General features: G+C 40.7%; 1 protein-coding gene across 5 annotated transcripts in view; it reads right to left on the bottom strand.

Moving 5' to 3' along the window:
- The window catches only part of nbeab (neurobeachin b), a 181,204-nt gene that overhangs the window by 103,552 nt on the left and 53,802 nt on the right, over positions 1 to 23,850 (bottom strand). For 3 of the 5 annotated variants that reach the window (XM_041046640.1, XM_041046639.1, XM_041046641.1), the window contains exons 9-25: positions 19,794 to 19,991; positions 19,527 to 19,660; positions 17,349 to 17,457; positions 15,700 to 15,852; positions 13,998 to 14,166; positions 8,752 to 8,831; positions 7,802 to 7,864; positions 7,436 to 7,533; positions 6,896 to 6,988; positions 4,872 to 4,980; positions 4,685 to 4,766; positions 4,453 to 4,576; positions 3,507 to 3,699; positions 2,327 to 3,334; positions 1,214 to 1,431; positions 804 to 957; positions 435 to 443 (exon numbers count right to left, since the gene is read on the bottom strand). In XM_041046640.1, coding sequence (XP_040902574.1) covers positions 435 to 443; positions 804 to 957; positions 1,214 to 1,431; positions 2,327 to 3,334; positions 3,507 to 3,699; positions 4,453 to 4,576; positions 4,685 to 4,766; positions 4,872 to 4,980; positions 6,896 to 6,988; positions 7,436 to 7,533; positions 7,802 to 7,864; positions 8,752 to 8,831; positions 13,998 to 14,166; positions 15,700 to 15,852; positions 17,349 to 17,457; positions 19,527 to 19,660; positions 19,794 to 19,991 — 2,994 coding nt within the window. Of the gene's footprint in view, positions 1 to 434; positions 444 to 787; positions 958 to 1,213; positions 1,432 to 2,326; positions 3,335 to 3,506; positions 3,700 to 4,452; positions 4,577 to 4,684; positions 4,767 to 4,871; positions 4,981 to 6,206; positions 6,213 to 6,895; positions 6,989 to 7,435; positions 7,534 to 7,801; positions 7,865 to 8,751; positions 8,832 to 13,997; positions 14,167 to 15,699; positions 15,853 to 17,348; positions 17,458 to 19,526; positions 19,661 to 19,793; positions 19,992 to 23,850 lie in introns of all 5 variants that reach the window. The other 2 variants (XM_041046642.1, XM_041046638.1) reach the window with 2 other exon arrangements.

Below are 23,850 nucleotides of genomic sequence, written 5' to 3'. Positions count from 1 at the left end.
AGCAGTGGGTGCTGCTGAATTTAGGACAGAAAAACTTAGCAGCAGGAAGGAGGCAGGAGCATGGGTCATTATTATTATGCCAAGATGAGTAGGTTCTTATCTCAGTGGAAGCAGAGATAATATTCAAAATAGTAGAAATTGGTGGAGAGTTTGATCTCAGTTCTGCTGCCTGCCTAACTCCACACAAGGTGATATTTTGTCAAATACATTTTAGGCATCAATCCAAAGTGTACACTTTTTTTTTTTTTAGCTTTCCCCTCCTTCGTGTTGATGCACTAAGAGGTTTTAGAAGAAAAATATTAGAGAGGGGTTCCATCTGTGCCAGTTCAGAGGGACAGCACATTTTCAGATCTATTTGAGAGTCTTGAGCACAAAAGGGTAGTGAAAACAATTTGAAATTAAGAGGGAGAAATTAAAATAGCATAAATACCTACCTTGGCACTCTAGACATGCACAGACAAAATAAACAAAAGAAGATGATTAAAATTAATTTCAATTCAAGACTGCAAATTAATTCTAATAATTATAGTAGATCAATAAAAGTAAAAATGAATGACACACAGGGAAGTTAATTTAAAAAAACTGTACCAAAGTAAAGTCTTCAACATTAATTGCAGCAGAGTGAAGCTGAGCAAATGAAAGTGGCCCCAACCAAAAACAAAAAAACAAAAACATAAACAAGTCTTATTTCCCACAGGTACAGAGTGTATTGTGGCAAACTCCAATCATAGACCAAGCACTTATAATAAACTTCCACTAGATGGCATTATACCCCTTCAGTGAGGACAGTGAGGTGCACTTACAGAAGGAGAGGTGGCCGCTGAGAGAAGGGGCAAAATCCCTCCACAAGCGATAATGATGTTGTCGACCATTTGTGAAATGAGGTGGATGGTGTTGTGGACAAAAATAATGTTCTCATTACTATTAACAAAGTCCATGACAGATTTGGTGGAGTGGCTGCAAGGAAAGGTGGGAAAAAACAGGATTATTATTTTTCACATTATATAAATCAAAGGGCAATTTACCGTGGAGTAAACAAAAAGCATTCACAGGATGTATATAAAAAGCCAGATTCAATATATGTCTGAAACAAGAGTAAAATGTTGTGTTAGCTCTGAATCAGAAGGATAATCTGAATATCACTACAAGTACCATGCTCACCCTCCCTCTCTCTGTCTGTCTTTCTCAAGTGCACATAAACCACTTCACACACCTCCTCCAAACATGGACGTCACTCTCCAGTGCAAACAGCAAGTCAGTGAGCAGTCTCTGGTGCATGGTTGACCATTTGAACTCTGGGATGCGGAACATAGTGGTGCGTGGTCCAGGGCTGAACTGACGTCGTTGTTCCTCTGTCATTGGCGTCCCCCTGAAGCCCAAGTCGACACGTATGTCCCTCTCCATTTGAGTGGCTAAGCGGCCATGTAGACTCTGATGAGAGACCAACTAATCACTAAAATGAATGAATTTGGCATCACATACACAGTCCCTGTCCATCATGAGATATTGTAAACAGACTAGTTGTAAAAAAAAAATCCTGCTCTTCTGTCAAGATCAACAGTGAAGCCTTAATGAGATATAATGCTACTGTCACACTATTCACTATGAAAGATGAATTGCCAGATTAAAGTGACTCCTCAGATAACCTGCCTGCAGGTAAAGAAAAAATACAACAAGCTCAATGCAACCTCTGAACATAAGATGAATGAGTCAGCAAGGTGCTGCAAAAAAAAAAAAAAGCCTGTTTGAAAAGCAGCAGCGATGAATTGAACATGAGCAATTACGCAACAAGAGACAAAGGTTTAAAAATAAATCCTGCCTCCCACTGGCCCTCCATCAGTGACCCAGTCTAGGCAAAAGAGCCTGACCTCTGAGAGAGAGCACAGCTCATACCAGAGAAGAGGAGCAATGAACAAATCCCAGGCGATTGTTGCAGAATAATGCTTTGTCTATTTCTGCCCTCCTGTTGGCTTGGCCAACTATTCCAGCAACCCAGTTTCCCAAGTCTCAGAGGGATGTTGCCTGATGTGTACCAGGCCATCCTGTTCCCATTACAAGCAGAGCTGGGAAAGAGAATAATCCCTATGGTTCTGACAATACAGAACTCTTCATCCTGACAATGGAAAATGGTCTCCCTCCTTGCTTTCCACTCTTTGACCCTGGTGCAGCTATGTTTCAACATTCACGATGATCTACTGTTATACTGGTTTTCTGATTGTGGTGAAGTCAGTAAACCTCTATTTAGTTCATAAAAATAAAAAGTTGGATATTAATGATAACTCAGTTTACATGAATGAACTACATGGTGATTTAGCCTCAGACAAACCTGTGTAGTGGCTGTTGTCTGAATCTTCTTCATGTCCTTGTCTTTGCCATCATCTGATTTCTCTGTGTCAGACGTGTTGCTTGCTTCGTCTGCTGCGCTGCTGGTTTTACCAGCCAAGGGGTCTCCATCAGATGCCGCTGCAGCTGTGCCCTTAGTGACCTCTGGGCTTTTGGAGGAGGCCTCAGCCTCAGTACCTGCCACGGAGTTGATGCCCTCTAAGGCTGCCTGTAATTCAAACTCATCCTTCTCCAGGATACTAGGTAAGGGGCCAAGCTCAGAGCTGCCTGTCATGTGTGCCAGAAGGCCAAGTTCATCACTGGCACTGGTGTGCACTGGGGGCTGTGGGCTAGGAAGGACCAGAGGCTCATCAGGAGTAAGATCAGGCAGTAGCTTGTCTGTCATGCTGCCTGTGACTTTGCTAAACAGGAAGTTGTTGCTGTTAGGGATACTGTCCTTGTCATCATCTAGTGTGATGAGAGGGGGTGCATTTTGGTCATCAGTGCTGCCCTTTGGCAACAGCACACTGTTGGCATTACTGTTGAGCTTTTCCACAGCAGCACAATAAACATTATCCAACAGAGAATCCACCTCCACCAGTGCTCCATTCTCAGATACTCCCAGAGTTTCAGAGGACAAGTCCATGTCATCCAGTTTAACCTCAGTAGCCTCCACCTTTTCAGCCTTGATGTCCACCAGCAGGTCATGAACTTCGACCCTGACCCCATCTACTGTACTCGCCGTTCCACTCAGACCCTCTTCTGGCCCCTTCCCTTCAGCCAGCAGGTTGCGTGAGTCAGCACTCTCATAGTCCTTCTCACTCTCAGGTGTCTGGGAGTTATCATCCATTTCTCTGATCTCAATTGCACCCTTGATGCCAGAGGCCTGAGCAGATAGACCAGAGATGGTACTGACCAACCCCTTTTTCCCTTTCTTAATATTCTCTTCCTCCTGACGCTGGTACTCTTCATACATCTTAGCCAAGTACTCCTTGTGTGCCTCATATGTCACCTGTAAAAAAGGGAAATGTTATAGACAATGCTGGCCATGTATTTGCAATGCCAACAACTGGGAAGATCAGTTTGGAAGAAGCTTAACAGTTAAGATATAACAACAGATAAAAAATGTCTCCCTCAACAGCAGAAGTCAGCGTTTCTTCTTTGTTGAACAGCACAGCACTAACCTTTGAGTGGGCTATAGAGAGTGTGTCCACCCACACACGCCATCCTCCCCACTCGTACTTGATGGCATGGTAGAGCAGAATACGAAAGATGTTGTACACCATCTCGGTGATCTTCTGCTCGTCTGAGTTTTTAGGATTGATGTAGCCAAGAGAAAACATCCAGTCCTGCCATACAGAGCACTGAAGAAGACACCTGAAATACACACATCACTAGATGATCAACAAATTAAATCTGCAGTAGTAATTTAAGAAAACTCCGATCCTCTTTTTTTTTTTAGCAAGTTTAACATTTATAAGTGAGGTTGGTGATAAAAGGAATAATTTTCATCAACATTCTACTTCCATTTTTTTAAAATTATGTAGGCCAGCCAATTACTTTTTTTTGCTTCTCCTCAACATCTTTCTTTGTGTCAAAAGAGCTTACCACTACAATTTTGCATTCGCTATTCACATTACAACAGATTGTTTTGATCATTTGGCCATTCCTATATTCATTTGTTTGCTTATTTGGCAGCCGTATCTCACAAGAAAAATGACAGCCAAGTAAAAACCAATTAAGTGTTTTTTTTCCAATTCAACAGTTTGACGTGACAACGCACTTTCTGCCTATTAATTTTAGACTAATTATGTTGTTGATTTAGGTCAGTGGTTTCCTAAGACCTATAATTTAATTGCAATATGTCTTAAAGTGTTGTGTGTGTGTGTATCCAGCTGGGTGTGAGAGTAAAGAAGAGAGAAAGCAGGAATGAGCAACTGTCACAAACTGTCACAGAAACATCTGTTGCAGAACATGTGCATGTTTAAGGATGATGTAGCATCAATATGAGCCTATTAAGCATGGTACAAGGAGGGGGAACAGAATGCCCTTTTCTCTTTTCTTTGATACATTAATCAGCAGGATAATTGATGGAGTGTGTAAGTAAAAGGGGGTTTAAGTTCTGCTCACCGTCTGTTCTCTCGACTGTTGCTGAACAGTTTGATCATGTCTGAAAGGAAGAGCCGCCGAACCTCCATCAGCTCTGTGCTGGGGGCGGAGCTCTTCAATAAGGTGGCTACCACCTTGAGAATCACTGACATCACATGCACACAAGCACAAATATATAAACATATTAGCAATTTTCACAGAGAACAAAAGACTGCATAAGGATAAAACTCTATGTGACACATTACAGGCTTACTTGGGTTCTGAATCTTGACAGTGGAGTCTGGCTCAGGATGAGGTTTGTGAACTACCTGTGTGCACACCTGCTCTGTCAGAATCTGGTGTGGGGAGTAGTAAGTAGACATCAGTTAAATAAATATTCTGTACACAGAAACCAGCGGTGCAGTAATGTTGGGACATTTGAGAGGAAAATGTGTCGTTACCTCATACAGAGTGTTGTAGGTCGTCACCGTCACAGTGTTGGTGTGGAGCATGAGCCTCTCCCCCAGGAGAGTAAAGAGGCTGTGTGTGTGCATGATCTCCACCTTCCTCCTGTGGATAAACACACACGAACACACACAGGGATATAATGGTAAAGTGGCTTGTTTAGAGCTCCCTAAGCCACTGAAAGGATCAGTGAGTGCCGTCAGCTCGCTTTCCCTATTCTCACCCACAGGGAGCCAGGCTCTGGAGACAAGTGTCAGGAACTGCCTGCTGTCATAAATTGGGAGAATTTTGTTGGAGGTATGTAGGATAATGAACTTAGCCTGTCACTAGGAATGGTTCCAAGATACAACAGAGGCGCACCACAGGTGAATTGGTTGAACAGCGACAAACTATTTCTGCAAACAGCATAAGGACTGCTGTCACAATGCTAAGCCAAAGCTGCTCTACTCTGCTGCCACTGCCTCAAGACGAGTTGGGACTTTCCTATAAGTCAACAACTTTTTTTTTTGTATTTTGCATAGGCTGGCAAATTGGACACTTAGGATAAGAGTAGTATTTCTCTCAGCCTCATAAATGTGGAAAGTTGAGAGAGAAGGGTAGACTGATGATGCATAGGAAGCTGAGGTAGAACTTGCACAAGTCTGCTCAATCAACAACATACAGTGGGAGGTTGAGCCTTGCTGTAAATGCTCTCAATGTAAATCCAGACAAAGTCACTCTCTTTTTCCCTGAGTATATTTTAGAGGATCGGTTAAGACAATGTTAAAATGAAGGAACATTTAAAATATGAAAACTGGATGTAAAACAAGATTAAATACCCTACTGTTAGAGACATAAGGTTAAAAAGCTATAAACTGACATGTCATTTTCCTTACGTTTGTTATGTATGTTTTTTTTTTTTTAATCTTTAAGTTCATGTTTATAGGTGGTGCAAATGCAATTATAAATAAAGTTAGACGTTTGGGCCAAACTTTTTGGCATGTGATTTCCTCAACCACATGGCCCCAAATAGATAAAGTTGTACAACACAACTGTATATCACATCATACTAATTATGTGACTATTGACCCAGACAGTTACCAATAGCTAATCTCAATAAGCTAATAAACAGGAAATGACACATTCAATCAAAAACAAATAACCTCATCAAAACATTGAAGAAACATGTTTCATTCTTTATGAGCTGCACTAGAGACCACAGTGAACAAATATTGTGCTTTAAAATGTACAAAAGCTGTTTAAGTGAGGGGTCAAAGCAGGCTTTCATGACATGTTCATGTCCCTTGAGGATATAGGCCTCTCACTTGTGCCTGGGGCAGTCTACCGTGGGCCTACACCTGCCCCTTCTCCCCATTCAGCAGGCACCATCAATACCACAACACCTGCTGCCCCATCACGGTGAGAACAGCACAACCCCCATATCTTCTGCATCCAACCTTGCATCCCACATTTTGAATCATAGGCTATCCACCCGTAGGCATTTTCCGTCTCCTCTCCAATGTGCAGCATAAAGAGGATATGCTGACATACTATTGGGTGGTTTATAATTTATTTCATTCTGTGGGGCAGTAACTTGGACCTCTTCCATCCTTATCTTAAGTGAAGTAATGATTTTAGGGCACAATGCCAGGAATTCAGGTGTTCTACAAAGAAGTGCTCCCTAATTTGCAAAACTGGCATCCAGTCAAACGTATTTGACTCTTCTAATTGTACAATTTTTCAAACAAATGGCAGGAACAGATGAATCATGTCTCTGAATGTAAGGCCTGTTTTATGACTTTTCAGTTTCTATCTTACTAGCGTTGTCATGTAGCTAAAACGGACACTGCGTGGACATTGAAAGGCTAAAACTAGCAAAACAATATACAGTAGATGACAGCAGGAGACATGCATCAGTCACCTGCTTTTGAAAACATTTGATTAATACATTTTTAGGCAACTCATTACAAAAAAAAAAAAAAGTTTAAGTCTGTAATTACAATCTAGCAATTACAATCAGCCATTGGAATGGGTTACTTACTTGTGGCCCAAATGCTTGAGGAAGTACCCAAGGACTTTAAGGGATTGTACTCGAATGCTTTCACTCTTAGAGGCCATGAGCTTGTAGATTACCCTGGAATAGACACAAGCAGTGAAAGCTGGGAACATTACACGGCCCTGACAAAATAAAATATAGCCCTGTTGATGAAAAGGCCCTGCACTGGTTAGCTGACAACCACTTTCCTTCAGAGTGAATTTACATTAGCATTAAATGAATGTGCCAATGAAAGCGGCAGCTTTTTCTTTAGAACTCACAAGCAGTGTTACACTGCGTGCACTTACATTTTATAGGATCACAGGGGTAAGTTTGATCATCTGTGTCACATTGTGAAATCAATATGTTAATATTGTTACTTTTCCATGCATAGTTTATTTCTCACTGAACATATGAATTATTCATGCTTCACGTAGGCACACAGAAGCAGCACAGGCATTAGGTGCTTAGGTTTATTTGGTGAAATCACCTCTTCATTTTGTGCCTGAACAGCGAAGGGATTGTGTCTTCCCCTGAGGGGCTTACCGTATTCCATTCCTCTGGTCAAAAGCAGGGATCATGGAGGCTGGATGCTCAGACATGAGGGCTACCACCAGCTGCAACACATCATGCAGATTCTCATCCTGCAGACAAACGAGGAGAGAAAGCCAATGAGAGAGACAGAAAGACAGAAAAGGGAGAAGGTGAAGAGAGAGAATACGATTTTTGTTCTTTGTTCAGACGCTTACAACAGTGGCTAGCTATTATAGAAATAAGTAAACTGATGATTGAGAAGATTAATTCATCTTGGTGATTAGTTTAAATGCTGGGGAAAAAATGTGACATTGAAGCTTAGTGGCACATTAACACACTGAGTGAGTTCACCCAGAGCAGAGATAAACTTTCATGTACCTCATGCATTGTTAACAAATAGTTCAGGATGCTCTGCAGCTCATCCTCCTTCACACCTCGGTCCTGAAAGAATACAAAAACGGGAAAACAGATAAAACATGTAATGGTGTACAAGGCAAATAACTGGAGAATGGTCACTACATTATTAAGGTACAGCATGTCTGCCAATATCCTCACAAAAAGTAACTGTAATGAGAATTTAAGTTCTTGCAACAAAACAAATTGAGCAGATAACTCTTGTTTACATAAGAACCTGGTTTGGCCGTGTGATAACATGTAGATTCCAAGTCTGTTTTCCGTCTAGTCTTAAAATGCCTCTAATTTCTGCTCTGCGCTGGAAAGCCTGTTACAGCATGTGGAAGGATAATTATCTGCTGAGATACCGCAAACTGGGATGTGGGCAGCAATACACCGACTTGAACTGTGTGGTCCAACACTCCAATACCAGCGTTACTGATTAGTCTATCGTTTATTTTTTTAAATAATTCAATTGACTTAGTTGGTCAAATGTCCAAAATAACGTAAAATACCTGTCATCTCCAGAAGAGAGTGAGGCGGGTTAACTTTGTCTGACTGACTTTTGTCTTGACAAACAGTCAACACAGAGGTAACAGTAATTTGTCGCACCTGAAAAGCTGGAACCCACAAATGTTTGATACCTTGATACCTTACATAAATGATTAAGTAATTATCAAAACTGCCATTTATTAATTTTCTCTTTACTAACTAATGAATTCATTAGATTTGTTTGAGCACAACTGGTTTGCTTCCAAGCACACATTTTTTAGAAGAGATAAATAAATAAATAGCACTGAATTTATTAAGGAGCAGACCAGCAGAACGTTTTAAAGGCTAACACCAGAAGAGTTGCCAATCTCCATATTTTCGCAGTGCAGCTCAAAATCAAGCCGTATGAGGGGCTGTGAGGCATGAAGACAGGTGGAATATACCTTCAGGATGAGTTGCTTGAGGAAGAGAAGCATGAACGCCCGCAGAGAAATTATTTCTTTCTGGGTCGGCCTTGGACCATCTGTAGTCAGAGACAGAGTGAGAGAAGCAATAAAAATGAGAAAGAAGGTACAGGAACCAAATAAGACATCTTGCTGTTTTCTGTTGTCTGTTTTGCAGTCTCAACTGTATTTTTTGTGTTTTTTTATTTTATTCATGGTTTATTTTCTCGATTAATGTTCCTTTTAGATGTTTTTTGATTGATAATGCAATATTTCTCTCATTGATGTCTTGTCTTCTCCTCCTCTGAGCGTTTGAAAAGGCAGAAAAAAACAGGGGTACCGTCAAAGTCAAATTCAGGTTTCTTCAGTCCACAGAGCCAATCTTTTACTTCAGAAATACAGAGGAACTTTTACACTAACAATTATAGATATATAAATATAGTTCCCACACACAGCATTCTTTAGGTTCAGGAGGGATCATACAACCCAAATTTATTTGTCATTTATACTGCATCCAACGTCTGTGTGTGTCCCAGGTAGCCTTGGCCACAGCATAGCGCTCAGGCAGCCAGCCCAAGGACACCATAGTCACACCTGCCCATCACACTGGCCAACATCTCATTAAAACTACCCAGAATGCCTCTGCCAACCAAAGGTCACTTTGGCACACTGAAGTTAGCCACACGTTGCAATCCATCCCCGTCATGAATCTCATTCAACATCTGACGAGCCCAGCGCTGTCATCAGGTGTATGTATGTCGTGCAAATGAAGAGGAGTGACAGAGCATGACAGAAACCATTGACTAAGTGTCATATCACAAAGCTGCTGCTGCGGCACAAGAATTAATTTTGACACAGGTGGATCAATATGCTGAGATCTTTTGCTTTTAACCAAAAAGTGTTTCCACATACACTGAGTAAGCACACTAATGGGATACAGCAACAGGCAGATCAATACAGCACAGAGCTAATCAGTCAGACACATCAGAAAATACAGGATATGGCATTCATTACCACTTACAACAAATAAACATGAATCCTCACAAGATTAGCAGCACTCTCACTGGACCACAAAGGCTCTGTTTTGGCGGTACAACCTGGCATATAAATCACAAAATGTATAGCATTTGCAGAAGTATTAAATAACTAACTGAGCCAAATACAACAGCTAAAGCCTTTCAGGGAAAATTGGTCTATTTGCTCAATGTCTTTCTTCTCCTCTCAGTCTTTCTAAACCCCAACCTCCACCTTGGCTGGACACATGTTCATTTGAAATGGGGACAGTGCCATGATGACAGATACAACAGCAGCAGACACCTGACCATCCTGCCGCTCCAACGGCCAGTCAATATAATCAATGGTGAGGCTCTCTGAGGTTGCAGGAGGATGGCAAGTGCTACTGCATCCTGACACTGATTAATAGAGTGAGAGAGGAAAACACAGTGCAGGGACAGACCCCGACATGGAAGGGATGATAAGAACATTATTACCGCAGCCACTGCAACCAAGTTATTCACAACCAATTATGCTCAGCAGCTCTGCACAGCTCCTGCTTCTCAATCACAGATTGCTTTACTTCCTGTATCCCAAGGGCACTATGAGAAAGAGTTTATTGAAAAACAATTTATGTCCATGTGATTAATAGAGAAACCTTTTTTAAGCTTATGGCTGATGATAATAAAGCCACAACAAACACAATAGTATGCATCCTGTATACTAGTGCAAACGTTTAAACAGAAAACAAGAATAATTGTGTTTTCATGCCCTAAATGCTTTTAAGTAAACAAAGGCTGATAAAACACAACAAAAACACAATTGTATTTTTAATCACAGAAGCAATGTGTTTCCAGTTTTTCTTACGTTGTAACTAATGTATGCTTAGCCTGCTTAACCTACTCTGAAGTATGTTGACTTTGTTCTAAAATGACTATACATTTTGTAAGAGACTGACAGGGCAAGCATGAGAGAACAAAAATTAAGACTGAAAGAATGAGGCCTATCTCTCTCTCTCGACAACTTTTCTCATGCTACACCTAACCTCTGTTTGCTCCAGTGGATTTCCCAGGTTTAGATGTGTAAATCTAAAGGAGGGTAGTGTTGAAAGAACAGCATGTATTGGCCAAACGGTTCTCTGACCTCATGTAATCAGTAATTTGTGTCTTACATGAGATTAATTCGGAAGAATGAAGGCACACGCAAAAATCAATTCAACCGCAAGCCTTGATCAGATTATTCCTTTGAAGCACCTTTACCTGTCTGTCACTGGTGATTTCTCCTATTATGGGAACAAGACAAAACCAGCTTGAACTGAATGTGGTGACTGGCCAAACAGCTTTGCTGCCCATCTCATTACTCATTGTTTAGTAAAACACAGGCAGGGCAGAGACAGAGACAAAAGGACAGTGATAGAGATTGAGACAGATTATGTGTTGGCTTGTGGTTACATGTCACGGGTTGAGAGAAGCTGAGCAATGGGCATCTGTCTGTAAGTGCCTGCAGTGATTCTGTGTATAACCGAATGATACATGGCTTTAATTTGATAGCACTCTTTATTAAGACCTGAGGAAAAAAAAAGAGGAGGCACTTCCAGAAAAAGAGTGAGTAGCTGGAGGAGCTCCATTTTAAATGTCCTCTCTGTGTCCTATAATTGAACACTTCATTATCTGCTTGGCTCTCTCCCTCTTTGTATGTGTCTTTGTTTGGTCATTTCTCAGTTTAGAAGGACAGAGAGAAAAACTGCCCTGCCAAATCAAGCGCAGATCAATGGAATCACACCCACTCTGAAAATTACCTACAGCAGGAAGGCGATCCATTTGGAGATATGTCTTGCCCACAAACTCAGCCATTTTTTCAGCCCATTACAACCTACCAGGGCTTCAACACCAATCTGCACCATATTTATAGTTTTATTCCAAAATTCTATATTTTATGAAGTTTGACTAGAAAGCTCACTGGAGGAGGGTGGTTAACAAATATGGAGTATAGTTCATCATGTGAATATGCACAATTCTTTGCAATCAAAAAACTATGAAAAGGTGAGTGTCATTTATTTTTACCAATGCTTTTTAAAATGTGTACTTCTTTACAATCAACAACATATTCCATAGACTAACTCACAGCCACGGCAGACTGACCAATGTGATTGTATAGGTTTCTCTGCAGTCATCACTGGGTCCTGACACAGACTTTAATTATCTTTCTACTCTAAGCTTCTTCCAGATGTCAGAGCTCTCCACCTTGTTCCTGTTTCCCTTAAACACAAACAGCTTGTGAAGGAACCTCAATTGGGCCATCAACTCTTTCAAGGCACTATGCAGACCATAGGTGAAGGTTGGAGATAATATATTAAATCAAGAGATTTTCCTCAACCTCCACTCACTCTTCACCATTGGAGTTCAAAGCAATGCTTGCATTTCTGCTGCCCACTCTATCTGTTGATCTCATGGTCCTCACTCACAAACAGAACTCTGAGACTGTTGATCTCCTTTCACTTGGGGAAGCTAACTGATCAAACCCAAAGGTGGCAATCTGCTGCTTTCTGCTCTCTGGCAGTGAACCATGGCCTCAGACATGGCAATGACTTTCATCCCAACCACTGCACATTCGGCTAAAACTACCCCAGAATGTGTGGGAGGACTTGATCCAATGAAACCAACAGAACTACGTAATTAGAAGGAAAAAAAGCAAGATCCAATCCTGAATCCTGTTCTACAATCAGGACATCTACACCTACACAGCACAGTGACAGTAGTAACAGTTTTTCACTTATGTCTGTGTGACGTGTGACTCTCCTGTATAGCACAGACACAAGGAACTACAGTGAGTACACGGTAGCATATCCCATGTATGATTTTGGTGTTTAACTTAAAACAGAAAACTACTAGGTCTTGTAATATTCCTACATAAAGCAGAACTATATTGCAGTGCCTACACAGAGGTAGAATTCCCAAATAAGTGATTTCAACATCAAAATCTATTATTTAACAGTGGTGAAAGCCACAAAAAAACACATACCTGGTGTCCAACGTAGTGGACATGATAGAAATAAAGTCAAGAGAAAAGCTCCAGTGATGCCCAAGCTAAATATAGTTCATCGTCCTAGAACATGAGCTCTAGATAGGTTGAGCTTTCATCACTTATTAAGTCTTGTAAAGTTCCACTGCACAGCATAAGCAGGGATAAGGGACACTGCACAGTGTAAGTAGATGGGATAAGGAACAAATTAAAATCAGGAAAAGTGAGATTGAGAGGCTCATGAACTGACCTAACTTACAGATTTGAGGGCCCATATTATCCCAGCTAACTTCAGTTTCAAGGTCGCTACCACTATTAGTAGGAAATCAAACAGGATAACTCCCAGTCTTAACAGATGAAGAATGAAGGGCCTTGACATGATACATATATATAGGCTAAAAATTCTGCAATTTTCAGTTAACTCTGATGCTGCCTTTGTTTTGATCTTACAATGTTAATAAATTTGAAATTCACATGTGACCGAAATTATCCGTGCTGCTATAAATGCCAGCAGGGGCAAATCAGCAATCTCTTTTGGAAAAAATCACCCAAGAGAGTGTGACAAACATTACATCAACACGGTCAGAATACAAGCTTTAACCTTCAGGAAGTAGATTTCATTAGGCCTTGGTGCAACATAAACTGGGCTCTCAGAACCGTTACAAAACAAGACCTATAATATGACACAGATAGTTTCAAAAAAGAATAATGGAGAGCAAAAAGGAAACGACAGTTCAAGGACACTTTCACTTCCAGAACAGCTTGCCTGGTGAAGTACTGTTGTTTCACAGACTGAGGATGCCAGTCATACTACTGGCCCAGGTTACAGGGGCCTAACACCCACACCAAGCACCCTAGCGAGATGACAGTATTGATGTGGCGTGTCTGCCTCACTGTCATCTCCAGTGATGGCCACAGTCCTAACAGCTGACAGGCAAGCACTTCCATGTGGAGATGAGTCATTTCAAATGTGGGGGAGCTGCTGCCATTTCAGGAAGGCACTTTGATGGCAGGCTTGTGATTGCACACGATTGTGATTGGTTCACTCCCAGTGATTTCCTTTCCAACACTGAGATTCACTTGGATAAGCCTTCGAATGGATGGAAAACAGTTTATATAAACAACAGCCCAAATCAAATCAAATCATAGTCCACAGCAAAAAAAAAAAAAAAAAGTCAATAAACTTGGCTTGACTTATGTTGAAAAAAATCCAAAACACTAAATATGCTCACCAAGACCCTTTGGTGTGATGCCGCTGCTGTCTGCAGGGTTGACGGCCCAGTAGTAGTACTTTAGAGTATGCATGAGCTGAAGCACTGTTCCCACTCGACGAATTGTGCTGTAGATCGTTGCTGTACCAATGAACTCAGCAGAAAGGTAGGTGTACAGAGAGAGCTGTACCTGCAGTGGGAACACACACACATATATACATGTATCCATGTTATTAATTGAACAGTGTAAGTATACTTTTTATGTACATAGAATGACAGCTTAACCAAGACATTTTTCTGTGGTGGACTGCTCTAGCTGAGCCTATTATTCTTGCAGGTGTATGGTAGGGATGGCCACTGACCCTGTGTTACTCAGTTTCATAATTGTCACAGCTCCACTCTGTTCAATGATGATTAGCATGTCCTCTGTAATTAGCAACAGACCTGACAAGAATTCTTAATCCCATCACAGTCATTCCAGCACTAAATACTGAGAGCTTTTTCCCATATGTCATAAATTATGGGATATTAATGAGTCAAATGTGAGTCATGATGAAAGGAAGCCATGTGGTTACGATGTGAGCATGATGTGATATGGTTTGAGGCTACTGAAATTAAACACTGGAGATAACTCCATGCTGTTGGTAATGTAATTTCCGCGAGAACAGAAAAGTAAAATACATTCACAAAATCGTATTTGTCTACTAGGACAAGGTCAGTGAGTCCATGTAATTAATGCATATTGCATGCTCCCATCACTCACACAGCTGGCTCTCTGTACCCCATGCAGCTTGAGGAACGGGACAGAGGAAATGGGGACTTTGTGGCATGTCCCAGGGGAAGGAGCCAACGCAACTCTCTGTCCCGATGTAGCTGAAAGTGCTCTAACCCACTTCATTACCTCAGTGTTTCTCTCATTTTTTTCAGCCTCTTTCTCTACGCTCTATTTTGGAGGAGTGTCGCAGGCAAGCCTCCAGACACTTTTGTATTTATTTCCTCCTTTTATTTATTCATGGCTTGGCCCCACCAGCAGCATTCCTGAGGCAAATGTATTTGCCACACAAACTCAGCTTCTTTGATATACCTCATCCTGTTTTTTCATGGGTCATTATTTATAAGGAGGTCGGGAAAAAAACTCATTTAAAAAACTTGGTTAGGTTGAGGACAGGAAAGTGGAAGCAAGTGATGAACTCTGCAACCATTTACTATCTTATAAATGTGAGAATATACTGTATCTGGTGTATGTGCTCCACTCTTCTTGGCTTAAGACAACCACAGACACTTGGCAAAGGTTCATCAGCTGGGTTCTAAATACAAACTTTGGAGTGAAACTATTCTTTACTTTGAAAGCTCAACCAATGGACTCAACATAGCTTTGCATTTGGCTCATTATTATGAGTTGAAGTATCAGAAAAATATGGGTAGTTTAAATTTTCCATCTGCAATCATATTTCACCACTATTTTTTTAAATTACTAACCTACACTAGCACTTGCTGTCACTGGGAACCTGACCAAAATGGACACCAGTGTGATACACGTTTCCTTTGAAGCACAAGCACAGGAGAGGATCTGAAAGCTCAATTCTTGTCTTTACAAAAACAATGATACAAAGTATATCTAACGCTTTCTGTGGCTGAGAGCTCCTCATAAGCATCCACTTCAGCCTGATCACATGCAAAGACATATATCCCTTCATGGGTTGAGTTACCTGCAGGAGCTTACCTTGGCAGGGGTGTGAATCCAGATGGCAGCATTGAACAGGATGTGGTCACACAGCTGCTTCAGCAGAGGTGCCCCATGTGTCAAACCATCCAGATACTTTGCAAAGGAAAGGAACTGCTCTAATACAGCCCTGGTGATGTGTACGCGTGATGACTGTACAAAAAAGAACAAAGTTACATAAAACAATAATCATATCACCAAGCCTACTGTGCTTTCTTTGCAATGCCCATAAGCAGAAAAACCTAAATGTTACAAAGACAAGAACCTCATTTGTAATTCTGTAACAAAGATGGATCCTTTGAGGTTGAATGACAGGAAGAAACATTTGTAAAATATCAAAGGTCAGCAAAAGAGATTTAAAAAAAAAAAAGCTTGTGGTTTGTGTGCAGCATAAAATGACTGACTATTTTGAGCAACCGTTTTTATTTTCAAAACACTGATTTCAAGATTGGACAGATCCATTGTGGGTTTATTTATGCATATTAATCTGTTAGATGTCTATTGTTTTGGTCTAATTTGTGTTCCGTTTAAATGTTGCATGTATTTCAGTGACTATATTAAAAACATGGAAAAAGAAATGGTTGAAATGACTTAGTTCCTTCAAAGTTAAAGTCCTTTTTCTTGACGTAATTACATCATTTTATTAGTTCCCTTGTATGTATGTTTTGTTAAAGGATCAGTATGTTTTGTGCGTTTTAATTATATTCTGTAGTAACAGGTCAATATGCTGGCATATTGATATAATTAGTCATTTTGTCAAGTTGTCAAGTTACTGAATCTGAAAAAAAATTAATGAACAAAATTAGGGCAAGTTGTAGATGCTTGAAAGAATTTCACTTTGACAGGGACCGTTACTGCTCCTGTCTGGCACCTGTTCTCTGCCCATGTGGCAACTTGGTAAGGGCAGAAGAGAGGGAAAAATGAAGGCGCAGGGAGAAGGGAAGGTGTGGCATAAACAGATCAGGAACAGATGGTGCGATATGTGGAAGTGTGAAACCTGGCAGCGGGAAGCAAGCAAGAAAAAAACGGCAGCTCTCAGGTGCCGACTCTGTCTGGCTGTTAGTTAACAGCAGCTGAAGCCAGTAGGCAGGCAAGTCACTGAGTGACAAAGTGGAGTCATTTCTCAGTGCACCAAAAGAGCCAGCACACTGGGGAGGCCGGCAAGCTGCTAGATCTGCATCACAAAATGGGTAAATAAAGGCTGATGTGGAAAGAGAGATAAACCAAGGGGGAGAAAGGCGAAGAGATGCAGTCTTGTGGTGTTGTTTTTTTTTGTTCTGTTTAGTTCAAAGACACATTCAGGACTCTGCTACAAGCAACGGAAGATCAGACTGTTGACAGGGCTTGGAGAGTACAGACAAGATACAGTGCATCTTGATAGTGGGGAAGGTAAAAGACATTTCAAAAGCGGAAAGGACTTTCAGAGAAAAATGTGTGAAAACTGCACATCAGCGTATCATCCCCATTCATCATTTCACTCAAGAAGGAAATTAAGAGCTGGACATATTAATTTGCCTGTTAGCGTCCACACAAGATAGTGTCATATGGTGAAGTGAAACTGGTTAATTTAGAAATGGCAAGTTCCTGAGAACCGATGAGTCACCGAGCTTGGCAAACAGTTGCAATATGTTATGGAGGCTCTACTTTACCTTCTCTAGTAGGTATCCAATCACTAAAAAGCCCTTTCCCCCCAGCATCTGCTCCTGCATGGCCACAGAGCTCTTGAGCAGCTCAACCAGAAAGGCCAGGAGAGTGGCACTGCAAAACAAGAAGACACAATGTCTCACACGGGGATAAAATACACATCTATTCACACACTCATCAGGTGGTGAGGGAGTTATTCTATAAAATACAGCAGCATGAGGAGACAGTGAGGCAGGGCAAAAAAAAAAAAAAAACAAGGTCATTTTCAGAGGATGGCAGCAATCAGCTGGGAACTCTAGCTCACCACTTTCATCCCTCTTCAATTCAGAAGAAAAGGCTGGCTTGCTGGGCTCTGTAGGGACAGAGAGTGGTCTGGGGGGTTGAGTTGTAACAGGGTGCATATGTATGTGTGAGTGTGTGTGTGTGTGTGTGTGTGAGGTGGTGGTGGTGGTGGTGGTGGGGGTAGGGGTAGAGGGGTTCAAGGGGGCAAGGCAGTGCACAGAAGGCAATTTTTTTCTTTGTTGCAGGGCTTTTCAGTTGAAGCCTTTGGCTGAGTGACAGTGGTGCTGGGTGACACTTCTTAATCGGCTTTCCCTCACATTCTCTAGTGGCCTGCGCTCTAGCACAACAATCACAGAGACACAATCACTCCCGTGCAGGCTTGCCCATAGATACTGAATCTACACTACATGCATACAAACTCATCCCACTGAATGTTAGCTTCACTCTGCTGTGTGTCTGTGTACCTTGTCAAGTCTGTACTTGCTCATTTCTCAGTGCTGTTCCAACTTAGCCTTAACTGAGCCAGAGGGAACACATACAGAACTGGGTGACAGCTCTGTGTGCTCTTGGTTTAGCCTCTGATCCTTTACTGCGAGCCAAGCTTCCTTTCAAATTTGCAGAGCAGTAGTGACTGATGTTAAATCAGCACTGTTTGGAATTCAAGGTGGCAAAGAGTAACATGAGAGAGGATGTTTATTAAAAGGGATTTTTTATCTCTATTTGAGGGTGCCGTTGAGAAAAGCCACAGCAGATCCACAGGCATTGTAGAGAGTTAATTGTGGCAATAGCTTTGAACTCCTCAGCCCACCAGGCTCTAGAACGACTCAGTCTATGATCCAAGGCAGGGACAAAGCAAGTGCTGGGGAGAGTTACACACTGTAAAGGAAAGACCCTCGACATTCCACTGAGAGAGAGAGAGAGAGAAAGAGGGGCCGAGAGCAGAGACGAGAGGACACTACAGAGGCAGAGAGCTTTGGGCATCAGGGGTTTGTGCTGCTATGTGGCCAGTCTTGTGTTTATCTAGTCACACTGTTGCCGTTGACTAACACGGGATTAGCACAGAGCTCAGACTCCATTCAGGGCACAGGGGGGAAGCTTTGGACTGACCAGCTAAATATGAAGGGATGAGAGGAGTCTGAACTCGGGGGTAGAGATAATAGTGAAACCTGGACTACATATTGACCAAGGCTGGTTGTAGGCAGACAGAGGCTTATTACAGATATACTGGCATCAGTGTACCACAGTGAAAAGCCACTGTGCCTCAATATACATGAGACAAATTACAATATTTAATAATTCAGAAAAGAATTACTTGATGGAATTAACACGCATATCACCACACTGTTTCTGACAGTGGAGACTTTATCACCAAGATGTTGTGTAAGATGACCCTAGCAACCTCAGCACTCCTCATTCACAACTGTATTAACTGTATTGTCCATTGGGTTTAACAAAGCACTTGCTGTTCTTGGAGCCACTTTTTTTTTGATTTCTCTTTTCCTGCACTCTGAGATTTGCCGCCTGTAACTGCAACGCTACCAAAATAGTGATGATAATTAACAAGTCTATGATATCCCAATTAGGATAAATCAGATGCATCTCTGTGGCAGCCCCACATTCATTTTGGCTGATAATACAGATGAACATGTATTTATAGAAAAATCCTTCTGCAAATTCAAAAAGTCATTAACATTAATTTATCCTTGTTCTCTCAATCAGTCACAAACACAGACTTATAAACAAGTCTAAAACGGTTCAGGATCAAAGGATTTAAAAGTAATCAAATTAACTTCAAAGTGAGCTTTTGTCACCTACAATTTCATGTGTATATATTCTAAGGCATCAACCCAGATTTCCACAAGTTAACAATCTCTTGTACAGTAACAGGTCTTGCTTCTTACCATACAGTGGTTTCCACCTGGCTGTCTTTCAGCTGATGATAGTCCAGCTGAGCAAAGAGGGGAAAGAGCACCTGAATCCCACCAATGGAGTGGATGGCACTGTGAATGGAGTGAGTCACTGTGGCTTTCACATCCTGTGAGGACAATACAAAACCCATTAAACACACCTACATAATGATAATTTAAACCAGTTCAACAGAAATGAATGGATCAGAAGCCGAGATTGCATACACAGAGTTAGAGATGGCTTTGAGTAAAGTAAGTGACCTGTAGCATAAGGGCGTGGGGTGAGTGCACAAAGATGGAGGCATTTTCTTTAGGCGAGGACTCGAGGCAGAGCTGGGCGTCAGTGGCCTTGGCATTATAGGTGAAGGCGATGGAGCTAGCCAATTTGCCATCATACAACACCTGTTTGTGATGTTCTGCTAAGTGGATATCGCTCTCTGACTTGAACTTAAATGTGCTCTGGAAAAAACAGAAAAAGAGAGAACAAATGAGGGAGAATCAGGGGGAGATAAAGACAAAGATGGAGAGTGATGGATTGAGTAGCTCTTACACATGCACCCTATCAGCATCTCTTGGGTGTTATCTTTTAATTATAACTTGATTAAAAAATATCCATTCAAGAATGAAAAATGACAAGATAAATGGGGTTTTTTTTATATCCGCAACCACAGATTTCTAGAGGTCAGAATCACTGTCTTGGCACCATGGATATTACAGTCTATAAACATTTTGAAAAAGCATTTTGGTTAACCTTTCTATCCTATCCTTTTGTAGTGCTGCAATCAACAACACAAAGCAAACATGAATTTGCTTTTCAGCCATGAAAATCATTGTTTGCAAACAATTAGTATTTAAAAAATAAACAGTTTATATAGTATTAGCTGCAACACAATTAACAGGTCTGTGTCAGGGAAAGCAGTGAAATGAAGCTAAAGTATGTTGTTATGCTGCATAAGAAAAGCTACATTTAAAATACAAGAAAATAAGGACGCAAGACAAACCGGGACTATAATTCCCTTTCCAATAAATGAATCACAAAAAGTAATGAGAACAGATTTTTACTTCACAGTGCAAACATTTTAATGATTTTATCTTTATGTCTCATAGGGGATATTTTACATTATATGATTATGTTATGTAGGTACTTGTTTTACATTTTGTTTTTATTGGAGCCTTTCCTTTTTATACCTGTGGAATATTGTTTGATAATCTTGACAGTGTACAATGATTAAGAGGAACATGGGCTGATGAGAAGGATCAAAGTTGCTTTGATACCACATATGATTGTTTATCTGTATTAATTTAACCTAGTCATTTACTCCAGCCTGTTCTGGAGCAATTCAAAACCAAGTACAGCCACTGCTGAATTATCATAAAGATACACTGAAATGGAAAAAGGCTGCAGACGGAGTGTACCATTTGTAGTATTTTACTTGGCACACTAACATTTTTACCAATGCATAGGTTTCTTTACTGAATAAATATTTCTCTGTTCAAATACTCTTTACACTCACTGAGCAGGATTAAGTACAAGAAGAGTTTATCCAATATAGCTGAAAACAGTTTCAAATTAAAACTGGCAGTCTGCAAATCAGACTCTGAGCAAAAACATTGTGCAAATAGTTGTTGAGATCACAATATAGCCTCAGTATTTATTCATAGGATTTATTGAATTCCAGCCCTCCACCATCGTTTCAGAGGCAGGAAAAAATAGAACAAATCTGCACCCAGCAGAGATTCATCGATAAACCTTTTAGCAAATTCTATATATGCTGTTTTGACAATTTTTGCCTTTAATTTTCATAAATACAGAATGGAATACACTGTTGAACTAATGATTACAATGACAAATCTATAGATCTAGAGATCAATCCTGTGTCTTATATATTTTTATTGTGTCATATGTGTCTTGATATTTCGCTATGCCTATGCCTATGTCTTAATGGCTGCAGGTTCTATCAGTCAGTGGCTCAGTAATGCATTCATTATGGCTAACATAACAAATAACTGATCGAACAGACTAGTTTTAATTTACTAAATCAATTAGCTGTTGACAGATGAGTTGAAATAATCCGTCAGTGCAGTGTGAATGGAATATGCTTAATAAGGAAATCAATTCCGCTAATCGGGAGGGTTTAATTATTAATGGATGAGAGAAATGTTTCCCCCTCTGACTCACGGAAAGAAAGCAAATGGTGATACGAAAGAGAGAGACAGTTAGAGCTGAATTAACTGTGAAGAAACAACAATCTCATTTTAGAGGCACTGTAGATAAATACAGTATGTTATGCAACACAAGCAAATGGGGTTCATGCACCTGCCTGAAAGGAATCTAAATCAAGGCTGCTTGTTTTCAGTAAGGGAGTAAATGGATAAAAAGGTGAGCTGACTCATCCTCTGTCAATTGTACAATGACTGTGCATTCTTTTCTGAGTGTCTCTAGAGTGCAGAATTTTAAGTAGACCGTAACCTTTTGAAGAAACACACCACTTAAAGTGTTTAGTGCTATTCTTTTTATTGTATACCCACTACAAATACTGAACAACACTACATTTTAATCAGCTGTTCTAAATGTTAATATGGCAAGTTTTCTGATCCTAGACTGTCATCCTCTGGGCTTCACATTTTACATTGAGTAGGTTAATCCTGTTTCCAAACGGTAGTGGTCGAAATCCTGGTTTACTGGCTGACACTATGTCACTTGCCGTGCAGCATTTTTGTAGCAAGAGTTTTACAGGAAAGCTCCAGAAACTGAGGGGGTTGAGCCACGTTTTAATGGCATTTCTCCTTCCAGTGAGATGATAAAAAAGCACAAGAGGTATTCTGTTCATCTGCTATGATCAAATCCATAAAGCAGCCAGCATGCATCTCATCATGTAGTCTCTAACATCCTTCAAAAGTTCCTACTCATGGAAACCAAGTGACATGAAATAACAAGCTCCAGTGCCCTACACTTTAGTGAGAGGCCTGTCGCAGTGTGAAAATAATGATCTCATGGGTTTTAGCTTACAAACCCTGTAGCATGACAGCATCGTTCCACAGACCAGCCAGTCATATAAAAGAATTAGAGCACAGTTCTTCCTTTCTCTCCCACTGTCAAAGGCAGTCATTGACCGGGGGCATTCTCACAACTCCCTTCAAGAAACAGGCAGACACATGAAGAGCTGGAGACACTCTGCTGTTACCTGCCGTCTTAGCTTTGCAATTGACTGAAACAATATAGTCAATAATGCAATCATTCGCTTTTAAGCAGCTAAAAATTTTCTTGTTATTGACTCAATGTTAAAAGTGGAAATTCTTCTTGTATGTTTGAGAGTTGCTAGTTCTCTGAAAAATCAAAAACTCGGTGTGATGGATCATCTGTATTTTAATTCATGCAGTATGGAGAGAGGGACTCAGTAGTTGTTCTCTGAAAAGGATCTCCAGAATGTCAGCTTTTACACAGTCGGAATAAATGGAAAACCCTGCCATGCTGACTGAGTTTAGGTTTTGCTGAAAATGTACACCCCAGCTGTCATCCTCACCACCTCTGCGCCTGTGACCTCCTTATAGGGAAAAACACCCAAAAATACCTCCCAAAGAACTGTCCCTGGTTCTTCTTGTGACCTCTTCCTCCTATTCCCGAGCACATCAGAGCAAATAGCATGTATAAAATATCATTTCCCACAAAACATCTATTAAACATTAAATATAAATACAGATCCTGTTTGAAATTAATTATGTTTTAATTTTTTCATATCACGGTCAAACAGGTTATGTTTTCAGCTCTGCATATTTGTTTGTCTGTTAGTTAGCAGAACATATCTCAAAACCCTGTTCATGGATTTCAGAAAAGAATTTGTGAAAAGTTAGGCCGTTGGCAAAGGATTACTTTACAGATTCAGATCTGAGGAAGCATTCAGAAACATTTTTGTGTTTATTTCAATGCAGAGAATTTAGAATATTTTACCTGTTTCCTTATGACTGCACTGACTTGAATGAAAAAAAAAAAAATCTCCTCATGTATCCAATGACTGTCAACCAAAAAGAGTATTTTGATGGAGGCAAAACCATTTAACATTTTCCACTGTGGAGCCTTGTGGGATTTTACACCTTCTAGTTGTGAATGAGACTGAGTTGTTGCTCCATTGACAGCTTGCAGGCATTTACAGGCAGACAGGTTTACTACAAATAGACCCATATTTGAGGGTATATATGTAGACCTGCATATCTCAGAGGTTTTTGACATCTCTGAGCTTGTCATGTAATGTTCTACATCAGATATTTCATTATTGGCTGGTCCCTAAACAGAGATAACATTTGTCTTCCCTGACAAGGG

The sequence above is a fragment of the Toxotes jaculatrix genome, chromosome 9 (genome assembly GCF_017976425.1).
Source record: "Toxotes jaculatrix isolate fToxJac2 chromosome 9, fToxJac2.pri, whole genome shotgun sequence".
Lineage (NCBI taxonomy): Eukaryota > Metazoa > Chordata > Actinopteri > Toxotidae > Toxotes > Toxotes jaculatrix.
This window is presented reverse-complemented; position numbering and strand designations above follow the sequence as displayed.